Source organism: Grus americana, chromosome 2, assembly GCF_028858705.1.
Source record: "Grus americana isolate bGruAme1 chromosome 2, bGruAme1.mat, whole genome shotgun sequence".
NCBI classification, from domain to species: domain Eukaryota; kingdom Metazoa; phylum Chordata; class Aves; order Gruiformes; family Gruidae; genus Grus; species Grus americana.
Window position 1 is genome coordinate 87,631,768 of NC_072853.1, and position 20,330 is coordinate 87,652,097.

At 39.4% G+C, this 20,330-nt stretch overlaps 1 protein-coding gene across 1 annotated transcript in view; it reads right to left on the reverse strand.

The window, feature by feature from the left end:
* CDH9 (cadherin 9) overlaps positions 1-20,330 on the reverse strand; it is a 107,195-nt gene that overhangs the window by 23,791 nt on the left and 63,074 nt on the right. The window contains exon 4 of the mRNA XM_054817848.1: positions 1,397-1,516. Within this exon, the coding sequence (XP_054673823.1) occupies positions 1,397-1,516 (120 nt within the window). The remainder of the gene's footprint in view (positions 1-1,396; positions 1,517-20,330) is intronic.

Below are 20,330 nucleotides of genomic sequence, written 5' to 3' on the forward strand. Positions count from 1 at the left end.
TCTCATTACAAGCTTGGCTTGATATGGAAGCTGTCCTATTATGCAAAAAAGCATCCCTGGAAAACTCCTACTCTTAGAAAGAGAGTGAAACAAAGAAAAAAACCTCTGTAGTCTAGTGGTTGTGCCATTTACATCCGATCCAGGATCACCAGGTTCTGACTACTGTACCTAGGCTTGTTATTATATGTAACATTAAAAAATTGGATAACAATGAAAGACAATTCCAGAACCAAAGATGAGAGCCCAGGTCTCCCCCAAACTCTCTGCCTGCCTAACCACCTACTGCCATCAGTTAATGACCATGTGATACTGGTGCTGTTTCCCTGCTCATGCCGGGTAAAAACAGTTTGAGTAGGGGGTAGGAAAAAAGGGAAAAAGGACAGAGATAATAAAAGGTGAAAAAAACCCCAAGACTTTAATCCTAGGTAAAAACAATATGCTCCCTTTTAAAACTGTAGCCATGTGACTCTTATCTGTTTGCTATAATGCCCTTGCCATATTTAAAAAAGAAATTGTTTCAAAAGGAATTTAGCTATCATGCTTAATGGATTAGGAACTTTAGGGATTCTTTGCACAATTGCACTTAAATTCTGAATCCTCAAACCAAAACAATTTTGATAACGTGCAGGAACAAGTGCAATGCCTGCTAAGTTCTACGTGCATTAGGATTAGGTATCTGGAGTGGGGGAGGGTGTTGTTGTTTGTTTGGGTTTTGAACCCCAATTTTGGATTATAAATATCCAAAATTCACATAAGATTTTCTTCTTTGTGTCTGTCTTATCTGATTCTTGCATAACAGTTGAAAGGGCTTCCATTCATGCTTTACAACTTGAATGCATTAATGCTTCTTGCTTCAATTCTAATAGCTGTTGGAATCAGAGCACAGTTTCAAAAAGTATCTTAAGTTGAAAATTGTCAACAGTCAAGAATCTATCGCAGACTTTTAGAAATAATTAATTTACCTTTGGGAGGTTTTTGTTTTTGGTTTTTTTTACCTTATAGTCTGAAATTGTCCAGCTCCTTTTTTCTTTTCTTAAAGACAAACAGATGAAATTCCCAGAAACTGGTGTAAAACAAGCTTTAATACTTTTATGATTCTTTGGACCCTTTACAGTATGTTACACCCTTTCTGAACTGTTGACCTTTACAGTTAATAGTCATCTTCCAGAAGTCTTATTCATACCAAGTAAAACAATTCTTTGTCTGCAATATTATTTTAAGAAAAAAGGCATACTTTTATTTGATTCCATTTTCCATTTAGAAAAAGTGTATCAGCTTCATGTCGAGTCATATGATGCCATATGCCTGTTCCAATGTTTAAATGCAAGTGAGAAGTGTCTTGATTCCTGCATCTTGTCTCTGTCATTGCAAAATTAAGACTGCGTGAATTGCTAACCTGTTTCTGGATCCACTGAGAAATATGGCTGTCCCTGGAGGATGCTGTACACCACTTTGGCACTGTTTCCATAGTTGGCATCATCAGCATCTGTGGCTGTTACTTGAATAACAGGTGTACCTAAATGGGTACCAAACAAGGAATCAGCAGATTTTAAAAAGGCAACTACTTCTTGTAAACCACGTACAGTAGTTTCAGTACTGAATTCAGTAAAAAATCAAACAGTATCTGGTGGACAAATCCAGTGTTATCCTACCCAAGCAAACAGCAAAATAAAGTCTCATCTTCCTCATGACTAAAATCATTATCACTTAAGTTTCATGTTTCAGTTAAATATGAATAAATGTGTAGGGATTGACACGTCTTTTTGAAACCAAACACCGCATTTTGGTTTTTTTGGTGATGAAACAGGGTTGAAGATTGTTCTCTGGTAATAACATGACCTCAGTTGAAATTAGTCACTTAAAAGGCAGGTAGCTGCTGTGCGAAAAGTACCATTATGATTCTTAAGTTTGGCTTAATCAGTAAATTACCCTAGAGCACATTTTCCCATACTCATTTTCTGCTTAGATGACAACCTCCAAATGTCTGAAATCAGACTGAATAAAAAATTTGGTCTCATCCTAACTAATTTTTCAGATGCTTTTTAAAAATTAGCTTAGTTTTGTAATAATTTTTTTTCTCTTGATCTAAATTATCCACCTATTTGGCAAATAGTATTCATTAAATGATAATAATATATTTTTCAGCATTCACTTATTTTCCATGAAAATGGCTTACCTGTGTCCTGTGATCACAATGAAGAGAATATAGGCTATATGGGATTAAGAGCACTGTGAGCCAATACACTTGCTATAGTTTATGGATTAGAAGCAAATGAAAGTTTCTGTAAAGCCTTTCTTATAAGATAAATAAAAGGACAAAACTGTTCTTCACAAGCTTTTATTTCTAAGCAATTTTCAGGATGTCAGGATACATTTTGCTAACACAATCTAGAGCTGACAAATGTCTGGATAAATGCAGGCAGTCCAATAGCTAGAAGTGCAAAGGTCCTTAACTCCTTGCCAAGGGCAGAAGGCTGACTGAGAAGCAGCTCTTTACCCTATTTTTGACTGGGTATTTTTTATGTATCTCACTTTTCTTATACGAAAAAGGTCTAGTGAGCACCGTCCACTTAAATGATATCATTTCCTATTCCTTTTTTTCTTCACACTTAGCCTCTCTGGATTGAAGTTCACCCAGATAACTTGCAGTCAAGTATCTGTCTGGACTATAAATTTAGAAGATGCTCATTTATCTGTGACTAACGGAACTGTGGTGAATCACCTCTAATGTAGCTTGTCAGTGTATATGAGGGATTGGGGAAAGTAGAAATCCAGAGTAACCAAAACAGATTTATGAGAGCACATGTTATTATTTGGTCCTGTTAGATGCATCTGTTTTCCCATAGTACATAATACTGCTTTACACATAATAGTTTTACCTACATAATAGTAGCAATTCCCACTATTTCAGGCTACCTGAACAGCATGACAAGAGGGGAGGATTACTTCTTTCTCTGCAACAAACCAGCAGAACAAAGTTATAAAAATGCTTTGTCACAATTCATCAAGCTCTGAAGAGCATTTTTGCCATCAGCAATCTAGATTTCTTTTTGCCTGGTTAACAGTTAGAGGTCATCTGTGTGCCAAGCTGAGCTGTAAAGATAATCCTGAAGAAGTCAATATTTAAGGACAATTTTGTCACTAACAGTGTCCAGCAGAACTGCTCATCTGGACAAAAATGAAGACAGTTTTCTAAGAAATGTAAAGTTCTATGAGGCCTGTCTGCTTTCAAAAAAGCAAAAAAGTTAAATCCCATGCCTCCACAAGACTAACAGGGAAAGGAGAGTCAATATCACTTGCCAGCCTATAAACAATGCAAAAGTCATCAGTAGAACCATATGCTTATACTGTGTGCCACAGTAGCATCTAGAAGTTAAAAATCAGGGGAATGTACATGTCCATCCCACTCTTCCCCTGAAAAAACCCTGAAATATCTTCATCAGGAAAACTTATTGCTGTGGCCTCCCAATCTAGGCACTGTCTTAGGACTGATACAGAAGTTTGAGTATGGTCATGACAACTGAATGCACATTAAGTTTCTCTTCCTAGAATACTGTCTTGTGGGTTTTTTTAAGAAAGGCATTTTAGAGCTCAGAGCAGTCTGTGGGAAATTTCTGTATCTGAATCATTGAAATGTGTATCTTTGCTTCCTGAGGCTCAAATGCAATATAATTATGGTTGCTGAGGAGAGTACAGAAGCTGTAACCCTACAGAAACTTCAGAGGTCACTATCAGATAATTCAAGTGGATCTGATATAGAATGAGATCTCATTATAGTTTGCAAAATATTGATGTTTTCTTTTATTTGTCAAATTCTCTAGAGTGGTGAAAGAACAGTGCTATAACAGCTGCTGCTTCCAAGTAAACTAATAGTACAGTCATGAAAATTATTTAAGAAAGGTATATCCTCAGAAAATTGTCAGCATGCACTTCACTGTCTTCTCTGCCAACAGTCTGCTGTGTCATAAAGGAGGATCCTCATGGATGATAGGCAATGCTTGTGCAGCTTTTCTTTATGAGGAAAGAAACTTCTCTTAGCTTTTGGGGTCTGAAATTAAACCAGGAAGACAGTGAAATAAAGCAACTCAGCACTCAGTGACAGAGTGGCTGGGTGGGCCTCTGGCAGCCAGACAAGATGAAACACACCACTTCAGCACACTGGTGTGAAAGATGGCAGAGAAAACTACAATATGACTACAATACCAGTCAAAGGAGTAATATCATCACTTTTCTTTAAAATAAAGTGAATTTCAACCCAATCCTACCCAGCAAGCCTATCCCATCTCAGGATGGGAACTAAATCTCAGAGTTCTCAAGAGATATATCTTATTTTCTTTTCCTTTTTTTTCCTTTTTCTGTTTTATCTTGGGGTTTTTTTATTTGTTTTGTTTTGTTTTGATGAATTCTCAATGTTTCTTTCACACAACTTGCAGATTGTTTTGTTGGCTTGGTCTCTCGAAGATTTTCTCTTTGTCTGCAACAATGAGCAAGGAATAGCTGTTTGCTGAGTGTGTTGAATTTGCCAAGCTTTATGAGTGCTATAGCATCAGCATTTTTTCCCCCCTTCTTCTTTGCTTAGATGTACATTTGAGTCTTGAAGATTAAGCACTTTGACAACATCTGTGATGGCTGGGGTCCTAATGTAAGGGTGGAAAAATGCAGAAGGATAATTGTGAAGACAACCTGAGAGAAGATAAATCTAGACTAAATCTGTGTAAGTAGTGTCTTTGTGTGTGTGTTTGTGTGTATGCATGCACGTGCATGTAAGAGTGTAGAGTCCAAAAAGGAAAACTGAATTAGAAAGAGCATCACTCCATATCTAGGACAGTGGAACCAAGTCCCACTAACACAGATTTCCAGAACTCATGAGGACTGAGACATAAATTTGAAAAAGCATGTGAAATGAGAATGCTTTTCTTCACTATGTTTAAAATATTTTCTAATTTTTTGTGCTATTCAGTCTTTGAAAGAATCCGTCTGGTATAATTAGGTCTCCTAGTACAATACCAGAGTGCCTTGCAAAGCTGAAGTAAATAGCCTGCAGAGGATTGCTGTAGTGCAACAAAGATCCTCCACCAGTTGAGATAGGCACGCTTTTTGCTACCTTTTCATGTAAAGTCATACTCTTCTGCATGTAACACTTGTTCCTACTTGGCTCCATTTGTTGATATGAATTAAAACAGCTTCTGCCAGTCAGAAGAATATATCTATGTCTATTTGAAAATTCTATTTTACTGATAACTTTTTCTGTAACCTTCATTTTGAAAAGTAATCTCCAGTTGGGTGAAGAAAATGAGCAGATTATATGGTTAGCATAGTATGTTTCAAGATTCCACCATGAACGCTGTATCAAAAAATGACAGATAGTGATTTAAATATCATTCAGAACCATGAAATTTCTTTTCCAAAGGGAATTCTGTAACTTGAAAATACATTTAGAGTTTGATTCTGACATTTTTTTATAAAAGTAGGATTTCAGATGAATTCAAACTTTTGATTTTAAGAAAAAATAAGATGTTTGGTTTAGACTTTGGCCTTCTAATATAAAGCTTTCAAAAAGTAATTTGGAAATAAAAAATCTGAAAATGCTGAAACAGGATACTTCTATCAGACAGCTTCCTTTCTATTTTTTCTCAAGTCAACTTCTTTCAAAATTGGCAATTATTGAAAAGTTCTGATTTTTACAGAACTTGTATGTGTGTGCGTGTATCTAGCTCTGTTTAAGAGAGAGCTCCACTCAAAGTAGAAAGGCTGTTTCGTTTTCAGAAATAGAAGACCAGCTGGGTAAGTGGAGAGGCAGGAAGGACTTTGTCTCCCTAAAGGAGAAGCTCTTGTGCTTGCTTCCTGTTTTCAAGCACAAAGTCAATCTGCTGTTCATCAAGTTTATTCATGGAGGGAAGATTTTAGAAGTGGATTACTTTTACAAGCTGAAAAGTTTTGGGAGAGGTCTGGAAAACCTCTGGAAGCAAAATTAGGAATTTTGTTTGGCTAAAAGCCTAAAGAAGATAAGTGAACAGCTAGTTTGCTCAGACAGCATGGCTCCATGCGGACATACTATGGAGATGCCCATGATGAATACGAGTAAAATTTTAAGTAAGTAAGCTACAGAAATATTGAGAGGTATTAAACCACTTCAGGTTTTGAGACCAAGTTTTTCTCTCTGGACAGGAGTCTGTGCTTAGGCAATGAACTGGAGAAATTATGAACTAGGAGCAGGCATATGGCACTACCCAAGCCTAAAAAGTTTAGGAACACATAGAATTCACCACCAAGGATCTCACTACCACATCAGTTGGACCACATCATTACTTCAGACTGCTTTCTATACAATGGGCAGGGCTAAATAAAGTTGAGATATAACATGTTTTGACTGGAAGACTACCATGTCTAGAAAGCTGAAGGAATAGGCAACGGCAAAGTTAACTTTGCTCTTTTGCACATGACCACAAATTAGCAGAGATTTCACTGGACCGCTTTTTCTTTGATGCAGAAAAGGCCAGAAGGTTGGTAGCATGAAAGACTTGTAAGAGCAAAGGAAAAGGAAGAGTAAAAGCAGAAAAGAAGCAAATGTCAACAGGTAAATACATAAATGATCCAAGCTAGAAGAGGAATAAATGGGCATGACTTGAGAAAAGCAAATAAAGCCAACTTAGAACAAATAAGGAACCTGAGGAACCAGACTCAAAAGGTTCAAATTTTCCATGATACTGGAAAATTAAGAAGGAACTTAAAATGTAGTTCAGCCGTATATATTGAGCAGAAATTTATAAAAAAGAAAAGAGAGGAGGCAAAAACATGGCATAAAACAGGAGATGCAATATCTCAGAAATTATAGTTTACTGAGTTGATGATTTTTAATAGTCCACCATGTAAGTATGAAGTGAAACTTAATTACACTTGAAAACATGATGTTTCTTATTTTTGTGTATATAGTCTCACAGAACGGCTGATCAAGAAGTCAGTTGATGTGCTAGCTCCTGTAGATGAGTACTGTACCTTTGCTTTGGCTGTTCAGTGATCTCCCATCCAGGAATCACAAACTTTGCACCACTGTGGTGTACATACACAGTCACTATAATCCCTAATGTGACTAAAGGTAATTTATGAGAGATGGAAGAAAACCAAGCTATGCTGCATGGTATAGTCCTACTTCTTACCTACCTTTTCCTCTCCTTGTCATTCCATACCAGTAAAAACAGATGGGCCTTACCACCCATTCTGGAAATATGAGATGTTATTTTTATGCAGCTTTACTCTGGAAACAGTCCCTTGTATTTTCATAGAATCATAGAATAATTTACGTTGGAAAAGACCTTTAAGATCATCGAGTCCGAGCATAAGCCTAACACTGTCAAGTCCACCACTAAACCATGTCCCTAAGTGCCACATCCATGCATCTTTTAAATACCTCCAGGGATGGTAACTCAACCACTTCCCTGGGCAGCCTGTTGCAGTGCTTGATAACCCTTTTGGTGAAGAAATTTTTCCTGATATCCAGTCTAAGCCTCCCCTGGTGCAACTCAAGACCATCTCCTCTTGTCCTATTGCTTGTTACTTGGGAGAAGAGACCAACACCCACCTCGCTACAACCTCCTTTTAGGTAGTTGTAGAGAGTGATAAGGTCTCCCCTCAGCCTCCTTTTCTCCAGGCTAAATAACCCCAGTTCCCTCAGCTGCTCCTCATAAGACCTGTTCTCTAGACCCTTCACCAGCTTCATTGCCCTTCTTTGGACAAGCTCCAGCACCTCAATGTCTTTTTGGTAGTGAGGGGCCCAAAAGTGAACACAGTACTCGAGGTGTGGCCTCACCAGTGCCAAGGACAGGGGGACAATCACTTCCCTAGTCCTGCTGGCCACACTGCTTCTGATACAAGCCAGGATGCTGTTGGCCTTCTTGGCCACCTGGGCACACTGCCAGCTTCTATTCAGCCGGCTGTTGACCAACACCTCCAGGTCCTTTTCTGCCGAGCAGCTTTCCAGCCACTCTCCCCCAAGACTGTAGTGTTGCATGGGTTTGTTGTGACCCAAGAGCAGGACCGAGCATACATAAAAAACATATATATATTTTGTGAACATATTGAGGAAATAATTCTCATCATTCTTGTGGGAGCCACTGACAAGGCCTGGGCATTGCCAGAGCAACAGTGAACGCCCCCATGTCTGTAAAACGCAGCCTGGGGAGCACAACTGACCTGGAGCGCTGCGAACAGAGCGGGCAAACAGGGTGTGACATGTCAACCAGGGTGTGGTGTGGCAGTTTGCGTGGCAGTGTGCGTGGGAGGGCATGCAGGGAGGGCCTAGTCACCCTACCAGCTCAAGAATTAAGTTCCACCCCCTCTCAGAAGGAGCTTAGCTAGGGTATCCACCCAGAAGAAAGCTGTGTCCTCTGCGCTCACCAGAATGGATGGGGCAACCCAGACAGAGCTCCCACGAAAACCTGCAGCCTCCCAGGTCTCAGGCTGCAGGGACTGCCAGAGCCTGTCACTGGGAAGGGATGGCAGTAGTGAGAACGGCTGTGTGAGGTGTGACCAGGTGGGCGATCTGCTCAGCCTCGTGGCAGAGCTACAAGAGGCAGTAGAAAGGGAAGGAGCATCAGGGAGTCTGATAAAGAGACAGACTGGTGGAGCGAAGCTCTGTCCTCCCTGAGACAGAAACAGGGACAGCCACCAGACAGAACCCAAGATCAAGGGGATCCTGTATCCTCCCCCTGCCAGTATGAAGGCAGTAGCTTAAAAGAAAAGAGTGAATGGAAGCAAGTCCACGCTCAGGGTGGCAGGTGAACCTCCTCCTTGCCCACTTCACCCTCACAGGTGCCTATGTACAACAAGTATGAGGGTCTGGCTATGGAAGGCCAGTCAATGGATGATATGGATGACAATCGAGCTACACCAGAGGTGTTGCCAAGGTCAGAAAGGCCCACCCCCCCATATCACCACCACCTCCACGAGGAAGAAAAGGCGAGTTATAGTTATAGGCGACTCCCTTCTGAAGGGTACAGAGGGTCTGATATGCTGGAAAGACCTTCCTCTTAGGGAAGTCTGCTGCCTCCCTGGGGCCTGGGCTCAGGACATTACTAGGAAACTTCCTAGCCTGGTATGGCCCTCAGACTATTACCCACTACTGCTCTTTCATGTGGGTGGTGATGAAGCTGCAGTGTCTAGTCCAAGAACAATCAAAAGAGACTTCAGGGCCTTGGAATGGTTGCTGAGGGAATCTGGTGCACAGGTTATTTTTTCCTCTTTCCGTCCAATTGTGGGCAGTGACATTGGGAGAAACAGATGGACCCAGTCTATGAATATACGGCTCTGTGGCTGGTGTCACCACCACAATTTTGGTTTTTTTTTTGACAATGGGATGGCTTACACAGCACCAGTCTTGCTGGAATCAGATGGGATTCACCTTTCTCACAGGAGAAAAAGGGTCTTTTCCCAGGAGCTTGTGAGGCTCATTGATAGAGCTTTAAACTAGTCTTGAAGGAGGAGGGGGATAATATCAGGCTTGCCTGCAACAAGCTGTGGGATGACATGCCAAGGTTAGAGGGACAGGGTGCTAGGCCCTCAGCCTGTTACTCGGAGACATGCCATATACACTGCAACATGCTTGAAGTCTTATGGAGATGAGCCAGGGGCTTCTGAGGCAATAGGAATCAACAGGGAAACACCAGCAAAGAACCTCAAAAGGAATTCCAGCCACTCCATCAGGAGCCCAACTTAAATGCCTCTACGCAAACACACATAGCATGGGGAATAAACAAGAGGAGATGGAGACGTGCACACCTGCCAGGCTATGATCTCATTGGCATTGTGGAGACATGGTGGGATGGCTCTTATGACTGATGTGTTGGAATGGAAGGATGCAGACTTTTTAAGAAGGACAGGCAGGGGAGACGATGGAGGGGGGTGTTGCCCTCTATGTCAATGACCAGCTGGAATGCATGGAACTCTGCCTGGCAATGGATGAGGAGCTGACCGAGAGCTTATGGGTCAGGATTACAGGGAGGGCAGACCTCTATAGACAGACAGGAGCAGCCTCACGTTCACAAGCCCTGGTCCTCATGGGGGACTTCAACCACCCCAACATCTGTTGGAGGGACAATGCAGCTGAGCGCAAGCAATCCAGGAGGTTCCTGGAATGTCTTGATGATAACTTCCTTCTCCAAGTGACAGAGAAGCCAACAAGGAGAGGTGCCATGCTGGACCTTGTTCTCACCAACAAGGAGGGGCTGGTGGGGAATGTGAAACTCAAGGGCAGCCTTGGCTGCAGTGACCGTGAAATGGTGGAGTTCAAGATCCTCAGGGCAGCGAGGAGGGTGTGCAGCAACTCACTACCCTGGACTTCAGGAGAGCAGACTTTGGCCTCTTCAGGGATCTGCTTGGTAGAGTGCCATGGGAGAAAGCCCTGGAGGAAAGAGGGGCCCAAGACAGCTGGTTAGTATTCAAGGACGACCTCCTCCAAGCTCAGGAGCAATGCATCCCAGCAAAGAGGAAGTCAGGCAAAAACACCAAGAGGCCTGCATGGATGAACACGGAGCTCTTGGGCAAAGTCAAAGACAAAAAGGAAGCCTACAGAGGGTGGAAGCAAGGGCAGGTAGCCTGGGACGAATACAGAGAAAAACTGTCCAAGCACACAGGGATCAAGTTAGGAAAGCTAAAGCCCTGATAGAATTAAACCTGGCCAAGGATGTCAAGGGCAACAAGAAAAGATTTTATAGGTACATCAACGATAAAAGGAAGACTAGGGAAAATGTGGCCCCCCTCTGGAATGAAATGGGAGACCTGGTTACCTGGGATATGGAGAAGGCTAAGGTACTCAACAACTTTTTTGCCTCAGTCTTCACCAGCAAATGCCCTAGCCACACCGTCTAAATCACAGAAGGCAAAGACAGGGACTGGGAGAATGAAGACCTGCTCACTGTAGGAGAAGATCAGGTTTGAGACTAAGGAACCTGAAGGTGCACGAGTCCATGGGACCTGATGAGATGCATCTGTGGTTTCTGAAGGAACTGTCGGATGAAGTTGCTAAGCCACTCTCCATCATGTTTAAGAAATTGTGGCAGTCCAGTGAAGTTCCCACTGACTGGAAAAGGGGAAACATAACCCCCATTTTTGAAAAGGGAAAAAGGGAAGACCTGGGGAACTACAGGCCAGTCAGTCTCACCTCTGTGCCTGGCAAGATCATGGAGCAGATCCTCCTGGAAACTATGCTCAGGCACATGGAAAATAAGGAGGTGATTGGTGACAGCCAACATGGCTTCACTAAGGGCAAATCATGCCTGACAAATTTGGTGGCCTTCTATGACGGGGTTACAGCGTTGGTGAATAAGGAAAGAGCAATTCATGTAATCTACCTGGACTTGTGCAAAGCATTTGACATTGTCCCACATGACATCCTTGTCTCTAAATTGGAGAGACATGGATTCAGTGGATGGACCACTCAGTGGATAAGGAATTGGCTGGACTGAAAGAGTTGTAGTCAACGGCTTGATGTCCAAATGAAGATCTGAACTGGAAAATAAAAGAAAGAAGGGAACAGGGGGTAAAATGAGATTTTTATATTGTTTCCCTTGATACAGAACAGAAAACAAAATTCTTAGTTTAAATAGGCATATATGGCATATGTGGAATTTCATGCATTTTATTGGAAATTATACCTGGAATGTCATTTTAATGTCATTTTATTTGGAAGTGTGGTAATAATGTAGTTCATATTTGAAAATCCGCTGAATGCTTTTCCTAGGCTTTTCTGGTACCTAAAGAATCTTTCAGAGACTGTAAACTGACTTAAAGTTAGCACTTTACTTAGTAAGATTGCAAATTTTGCTATTTGAAATTTTTTATTCCTGCAAACTCTTTCTAGACTTAGTGAGCTGGTCATCTGTGGAAAAGAGGTCCGATATACTGGAAGATGACAGATGCAGATGAGTAGCAGAGATGAACATGAGCCGGCAGTGTGCGCTTGCAGCCCAGAAAGCCAACCGTGTCCTGGGCTGCATCAAAAGAAGCGTGACCAGCAGGTCGAGGGAGGTGATCCTGCCCCTCTACTCCGCTCTTGTGAGACCCCACCTGGAGTGCTGCGTCCAGCTCTGGGGGCCCCAGTACAGGAGAGACATGGAGCTGTTGGAGTGAGTCCAGAGGAGGGCCAGAAAGCTGATCAGAGGGCTGGAGCACCTCTCCTATGAGGACAGGCTGAGAGAGTTGGGGTTGTTCAGCCTGGAGAAGAGAAGGCTCTGGGGAGACCTTATAGCAGCCTTCCAGTATCTGAAGGGGGCCTACAGGAAATCTGGAGAGGGACTGGTTACAAGGGCATGGAGTGATAGGACAAGGGATAATGGGTTTAAGCTGAAGGAGGGTCGATTTAGATTAGATGTTAGAAAGAAATTCTTTACTGTGAGGGTGGTGAGGCAGTGGAACAGGTGGCCCAGAGAGGTTGTGGATGCCCCCTCCCTAGGGGCCAGGTTGGATGGGGCTTTGGGCAACCTGGTCTAGTGGAGGGTGTCCCTGCCCATGGCAGGGGGGTTGGAACTAGATGATCTTTAAGGTTCCTTCCAACCCAAACCATTCTGTGATTCTATGATTCTATGATTTCTTGTCTATGCTGTGTTTTGATGTTTTTGGTTTTGTTCAATGCTTCCTTTTTTATGACAAAATGAAGTGACATTTTAGAAGGTGTTATCAGAACTTGCATTAAAGAAGTATGTATGTACTAATGATTGTCTCATCTCAAAGAAAAATGCAATATGACTAAACTACTCTGTCTTTAATCTGCTTGAAATGCTGTGTGGGGTAGAGGCTTTTGCCGGTGAATACAATACATACACCATTGTAAAACAGTGTCTGAAATTGAACTGGAAAAGAATGGCTAAAGCTGAACAAAGCCTCTAGCCCTTGCCCTCCCGCTGTTCAATACCTTGGTATAGTAACTTTAGTTTTCCTTTGGCAGTAATTGTAACTGTGCAGTGCATCATATGCCCTGCATGAGAATTTGAAAAGCATTATGGACGCCATAACAAGTGGATAACAGTAAAAAGAATGAGAAATAATTTGAAGTATTGGTGGCTGAACAGCTCTGTGTATGTTTATTCTTTTGGGAAGCTTCTTCTTCCCCGTCTCACCTTAAATAAAATCACCTCTGAAACAGTGATACTGGTGCCATCAAATGGCAGTGATAAGATAGAGAAAAGAGTAGTCAGACTCTTTCAAGTGTTAATGTTGACTAGCTTTTACATTGCATTTTCTAGTGACTAAAGAGGTACAGTATAAAGTGATATGCCATCCATAATAAATGAACTGTAGTTTAGAAGTCTTTTTCATTTTGTTCAACATGCTGTACATACTTACAATTAGAAAACACACTTCTTTTAGGCAGGGCAAGTATCTGCAGTCTATGTTCGAAACGAAATTAAAATAAAAAATGAAAAGAATGAATCACAAAATTATCCTTAAAATTTCTATTCAAAATAATGATGAAATTCACTGGTAGCATGTTTCTGGCCCTGGAGCTGCTATGTATATTGTTAAGCTGTTCCAACTAGAATTATTTGCTAATGAAACCAATATGTTGAAGGAGCAACAAATAATGCCATAATATGGCAGTTAATTACCTTGGTTACCCTTTCTCTGACAGCACGCGGAAATAAGCCAGCTTTACCGACTGACAGCTGCCCTCCATGGCAGGTCAGTCACAGGAACTCCATCACTTAAGAATCCTTGAAGGCTTGTTTCCTTTTTAAAGATGAGAGTTGGTGATCTTGGCTCTTTGCCCTATATTAATTTCTGGAATACTGCAAATGAGAAACAGCATTCAGCTGTTTATATGATAAACTTAGGAAGAGCTTGTACCCATTGATCCTAATAGGAGAAGTAGTAGTTCATAAAGGCTGCAATGTGGTTAGCTATTGATTAAAAATCCCAATTCCTAGCTAATAGTTCCAACCAAGTTTTTAGTTCTATTTATAATTTTTAATTTACAAAATAATGAAGAAATCATAGGGATGTTATTTCTTCACTACTTTCAGGGCCCTTTGTTCAAGTAGCACAGCTTTAAGAAGCATTCTGCTTTGCCCTTTTCTTTTCTCAAAAGAAGTTACCTGGGGTCCTCCATACAATCTCTAAAGGTTTTACTTAAGAGCAAAAAAGCAAGCTTAAAAGAAACAATTTTCAATAATTGCCATTTTTTAGGACTAATCTTTGAGTTTCTGGTATACATACGTGTACAGTTCTGTATTTTACAATGCAACACAGACAGGTTTATGGTTTTTTTTGGGGGAGGAACAAGTTAGCTTTCTGTACCTATTTTTCATTTGTTCTCTTATTTTGTGCTTAGCTTTTGTATCTGTTTATTAGATTTTGGAGAGTCTCTTTACTATGAATTTCTATCTATGACAGGGAAGTAGAACCTCACTTTCATTTATATCTTCTGTAATACAAGTAAATAGAAATCTTAAAAGAGTTTCTACCTTTTGCCAGCTCTGCAAACCGGTGCAATTTGAAACCATATGTGAATGTCTATTAAGTCCATGAGAATGTAGTACATTATTGTTAATACAACAGGCTAGCCTCATATTTATTTTTGGGGGGGGCATTTTCATCATCTGAGGGAACTCCTGTTTGGGTGGTGATAAAGTCCATCTCTTTAAACATTAATACAGCTGTGAAAAACAGCAATTTTCTATGCAAATTCAGTAAATGAAGATATTATTGGTAATCTCAAATTTACATTAGTTTATAATATGTGATTCATGAAAACCTCTTGCTCTGTCGTGTTTGGATACTGTGGACATTGTCTGTGGAAATGACAATAAAGATCTGTAATTTGGAAGAGAAATGGAGTCTAAAGCAGAGAAAATGAAAGAAATTCCAGCGTTATCTTAGTCATGAGCTTTTTTAAAATTACATTTGTTAGAGTACTATTTTTAGACAAAACCAAAACATTTCTGGAGCTTGCATGGCTACACATAAGTAAATATAGATGTAAGTATATACTTATGTGTGTATATGCACATGTAGACAAAATTAAGATATTAAGTAGGGTAACTCTAGGAACTTTTCTGTTATTATTTCTAGACATTTCATTTATCTTCAAAAGTGTTCAAATATCTTGAGTATAATCTGTCAAATGATTCACATGCAGAAGTGTTCTGCTAAATACCATTGAGTTTTCACTACATTTGCAAATTGATCACAAGTGCATTGGCTATTGATTGCAAGATTACAGGCACAGTAAATGATGCACATCATGAGAACTATCTCATTTGGACAAATCTCAAAGGTTTGAAAACTTCTGGTTCAAAAAGATTAAACGTATCGATTCCAAATTGCTTGTTTGTGAAATACTGTTAGAAATGTCTGAGTTAATTTCCAAAGGTTTAGACACTGGGGTATCTATGTCTCAGTGAAAATTAGTTGGACATATGCTCTTAAATAGTTTGTTTATCTTCCTCAGGTAAACACATGTTCCTGATAGCCAAGGTATCTTTTAGAATCTTATTCATGAAGTCTTCTGGACCATGAAATGTAAGACTTATTTTTATTCTGTCGTCTCTCTTAACCACCTCAGTGCACTAAAGAGGTGGTTATTATTTAGGTGGGTTTTTTTCCACAACTGTCACATATTTTGACTTTATGAGGAAATAAACCTTTCGATTTTTTGTTTATGTCTCCAATATAGTGTGTCTATAGCCTTATTTATCACAGGCTATTTATCATTTTCCTTGGAGCAGAGTGAAGTTACTGTTATTGAGTTGGCTTTCTGACAGGAAGCTTTGATGAGAATTTGCAGTTTATTGGCAGCAACTCTGCTAAATGCAGGATATTCACACACATGTGTACGTACTTCAGCAAGTTACATTGTTTTGTTTTAAGTTACCAATTAGGTGTGAGCAATATCTGTTTTAAATATGAAGATATGAACAACTTTCATAAGGAATAAAATTGATACTTGCACGGATCTTAATCGTGCTTGATCTTAATTTCACAGTGTCACATATCTATGAGGTTGTAGGAAAAAGCTATTCTGGAAAGTCTTTCGAGACATCTGGTTAGATAGCAGATAATAAAATAAATGCAAGCATCAGGATTGCTGTCATTGTGAAAACTTGCAGATGTGCGTTTTGCTAGATATTATGAAAAATACAGTGATTGCCAAGAGAAATGCTGTAAGCTATATCTTGTTCCATGTACTTAGTAAAAGATGAGTATCAGTGGGAATAATACAGAGTAGTTTTCAAATAAGCAGGAGTTAGAAAAGATAGTCCAGGATAAGCCTTTTCTTACCTTCATTTTCTTGACTCTGTGAAGGCTGTGTATGACACAGAAAAATTCCAAAATGACTATGTGATTGGCAAGAAAGAAAAATGGTGATGTAATATAAAATTCAAATGGAATTGTTAATTCACAAAGAAAACCACACACACAGTAACTACCATTTCTATAATTCATCTTCTATGTTGCTAGAAACTTATTATCAATTCTCATACCTATTTTCATTATTTAATTGAAAAAGTTCCTATTTTATTTCTGTAATATATATAAACATACATATATATGTGTGGGCACATTTTAAGTGAGAAATTTGCTTTTACTTATGGGCAGGCATTCATAGTCCTTCCATCTCAGTAGAGATGGTCTCTTTTAGGGAGAATAATAGACTTCTTTTGGGAGAGTAATGTTCCTTTCCTAAGCTTACTACTCTTAGGCTGGCGGAATGCTGCAGCTAAATCATTTGTAATAAAGTAGTTCTAATCATTCAGATTCATATGAGATAAAGCTTTCATTTCTCAGTAGCTCTGCTAAAACTGAGGGTTGGGGGTGGAGGGGGATAGCTCATGAAATGAGCTGCACCGGATAAATAAAGATGTAGGGGTCTGGACCTTTGTTTTGTGAAAGATTGATCTGTTTGATGAGACTGTTACCTCTATGGAAGACTGAAAACTATGTCAAAGCATCCTTATGTACATTTTACTTTGTGTGACATGTAGTTACTTTAATTTGTATTATATTAGAAAAAAAAGTTGTGTTTTATCTTACACCCGAATATGATCCATTGTGTCTTATTTACCCATTTTGGAAATACTTAGAATTTATAGAGAAATCTGGTGAAAAAAGCACCAACCAACCTGCCTTTGTGTTTTACTTTCAAAATAGATGCCTGTATGTGTCAGCATGATTTTAAAAAATAAACCTGACATTTTACACTCAGCTGCATAATGTTAGCAACTAAAATGTATATTTGAGCACCCAGAAAGCTGCCTTTGCTTTTAAAAACAACTGAAGAGAGTCTGTGTTCAGAAGATCAGACTAAGTAAGCATCCCAGATGTGCTTTGCTTTAACAGAATAAAAAAATGAAATAATACTTCTCAATATAATTTTTGAATTTGTTTTATGGCTACATATAACCAATTCTCAAACTGATTTAACTTATATCGAGTTATTTACAATTCCTGACTTAGATCTCTGTGTCCAGTCTTTCCAGCCTAGTACAGCTCCAACACTTGAGAAATCCCATTCTCAAAAATCATTTAAATGAAGAAAGTTATTTTTTTTTCAGACACTTAAAACTACACAAGTAACTTAACTACATGGTGTCAGGAAAGAACCCTGTGCATTAGCGCGATATAGAGACATTAACGTTAGCACTTTAAGAGCAAGATCTGCCCTTAGGCAACAGATTACCTCCTCTCCACTATTAACTTGCTTATTTTAGTGTCTGCCATGCTTTAGTTTTAATAAAGGATATAGTAAGGAATTCCTTCTGATAAAGACGCAGGTGTTAGTAATGTTAATTAGTTCCAGCTATTCCAGTCCTTAGTACCAGCAGTTCAATTGCCACAGGCTCCAGTATGGTCACATAAATGTGAGAAGGGGCTCACCACACCTGTTATACAGTAGCCTGTCTTAAAAGAAACAAAATTATTTGCTGGCTAGTAGCTGCAAGAGCTCATAAGGGAATAAATTAGGTGCCTGCATACTGGCATCATGCATAGGAACTCAGTACGTGGCTCTGAAAACAAGTTGCACATGGCTGTGTATTGTAACATGTTTTTACCACGTGTATAAAGAGTGTATGTTCATATCAGTAAGTATATATACTGGCTGAAGCAACATGGCCGTTCCTTAAAATTTTCAGAATGTCAATGAGATTCTTGCTTTTTAGATGTGAAGTCACAAAAGATGAAAGGACCTTGGTTTAACATCCTGTCTGAAGGACAGCATCTCTAACAATGCAGAACATATCCCATTGTACTGCACTGCAGCGTGAGCAAAAGTGCTGATGTAAAGAATTCGGGCCCATTATGCTTTTGTTCAAAGATTATAGTGTTATAGCTGAAAATCTACTGAAATAAAAGGAAGGAAAATGGATACATCAAACAATTTTTAGTGTAAGTATGATACAGGCGCTTTTAATGCTAATTTCAAACTCTAGTCTAAAGAGGTCCAGACCTCTGGGTTTTCTTGTTTTGTTTCGTTTTCAATGTACACAGATAATGGGAGATAATAAATTTGTGGCAATAAAGTAGCCAGGGAAACAGCATTGCACTGAATCATTTCAGACAGATATAAAGGGGAGCCGTGTTTAACATAACCCAGGCCTGAAAATTCCACTTGGGAAGAAGACTTGTGACTCCAAGGGCACTGTGGCATCTGTTGCTGCAGTAGCTGAACACATTTTGACGTATCTATGGAGTAGAGCTGTTCTAGTCTTCCACTAATTGGTGAGAAATTGAGACATATGGAGATTAAATGAGTTTGTGGTCACCTTAAAATTGCATCTCCAAAGTTTAGGCCAACCAGTTTACAAACCCTAAAGCCTTATATAGTGCTTTAAAAGTCATCCACCCTGCTTACTAATTGCTACATTTCAACTGCAGCCATCTTTTTTCTTCCTACGAGAAATAGTTTAGACCAGCACGTGATGAAGGGTCAGCAGGTGGAGGTTTATGGGAGCTCAGAGGAGGTCACAAACTTCTAACAATGAGTTGACTGTGGCTAAGCTCCCACAGGACAGAAATATGGAAATTATTTATACTTTCCTGTGTTTATAGCAAGCAGTAGCTACCTTTACTTACTCACAGTAATCCTACAAAACCCTGATTTCTTCTAGCGCCAAGAGTGAGCGGTTACTCATAGAAGGTGAATAGATGGTTCTGGTTTTCCCATTATGCTGCCTCAGTCTTACAATGTCTTAATAAGAAATCAAACTTCCTCCCCAACAAAATATGAGAAGGGAAATGAGGAGTCCTGTTTAAAAGATATGAGGATTTTGTAGCTGAAGAAAAATGAGTATGTCAAGTGATATTTTTAGCGGAGGTTAGCTACTGCTGGATGGAACAGTGTCTCCTGCTTTTACCTGCTATACTTCGCATGCTGCTGTCACTTCCCCAGCACCCGCCCTGTGGTCTGACCCAGGGAACAGAAGCAGCAGCAGAAGAATATTGGCCTTGAACAATCCATTTTTTTCTGATGATTTAGATCCTTAAACTTCCTTCTTTTGGGTGTACGGGGACAGTGGGTAAGGCATAAGAGAGCACAACTCAGAACAGAGAGACCAAAAGAAGAAAAAGAGCCACTCCTTTTGGCTGTAGCTTGAGATCTGCTTATCTGCAATGTTAAAATTTTGGTAAATCTTAAATTTGTGAACAATTTGAATTCTTCAGAAATACTGTTTTAATCATTAAGGTTGATTTTTATCCCTCATTTTTCCGAATGTACAGTGTGTCTCTGTTCTTTCAAGTGTGACATTAATACATTCTGCATAAATTTTAAAGGCACTATGGTATTTCTGATGACGTATGATGAATTTCCCAAATTTTATAAACACGATTTACTTATTTAAGTTTCCTCTTTACCTTCATATACATAATATATACATATTAGTTTTTATGTGATTTCTGATATTATTTTTTTAAGTGTTTACCTTTTCTTCTGTCAGTAACAAAAAATAATACAGTATCACTAATAGATAAAATTATTTATGTAAAGATAAAATTAATAAAGCTGTGAAAGAGAAAAAATAATATATAAATTCAATGTTTACTTTTAATTTCATATGTTATGTTTGGATGTTGAATAGAGCTGTACAACAATAATCATGCCAAAACTTTATTGTTAAAAATTAGTTACATCACTCGGTTGGATCCTAAAAAGAAACTATTGCGTTTCATTTGAATGAGAGTGTATATTTTTTTGTTTCTTGAGGTCACATAATTATTTGGGTGTGTTGCAAACTCATAGATTTTCCCCTGAGGATGTTTTCATTCTGCTCCTTGAAAAACCAAAACATCTACATTACGCAAGGTTTTGTTTATCTAACTAAACATAGGAGAAACCTCAGGGA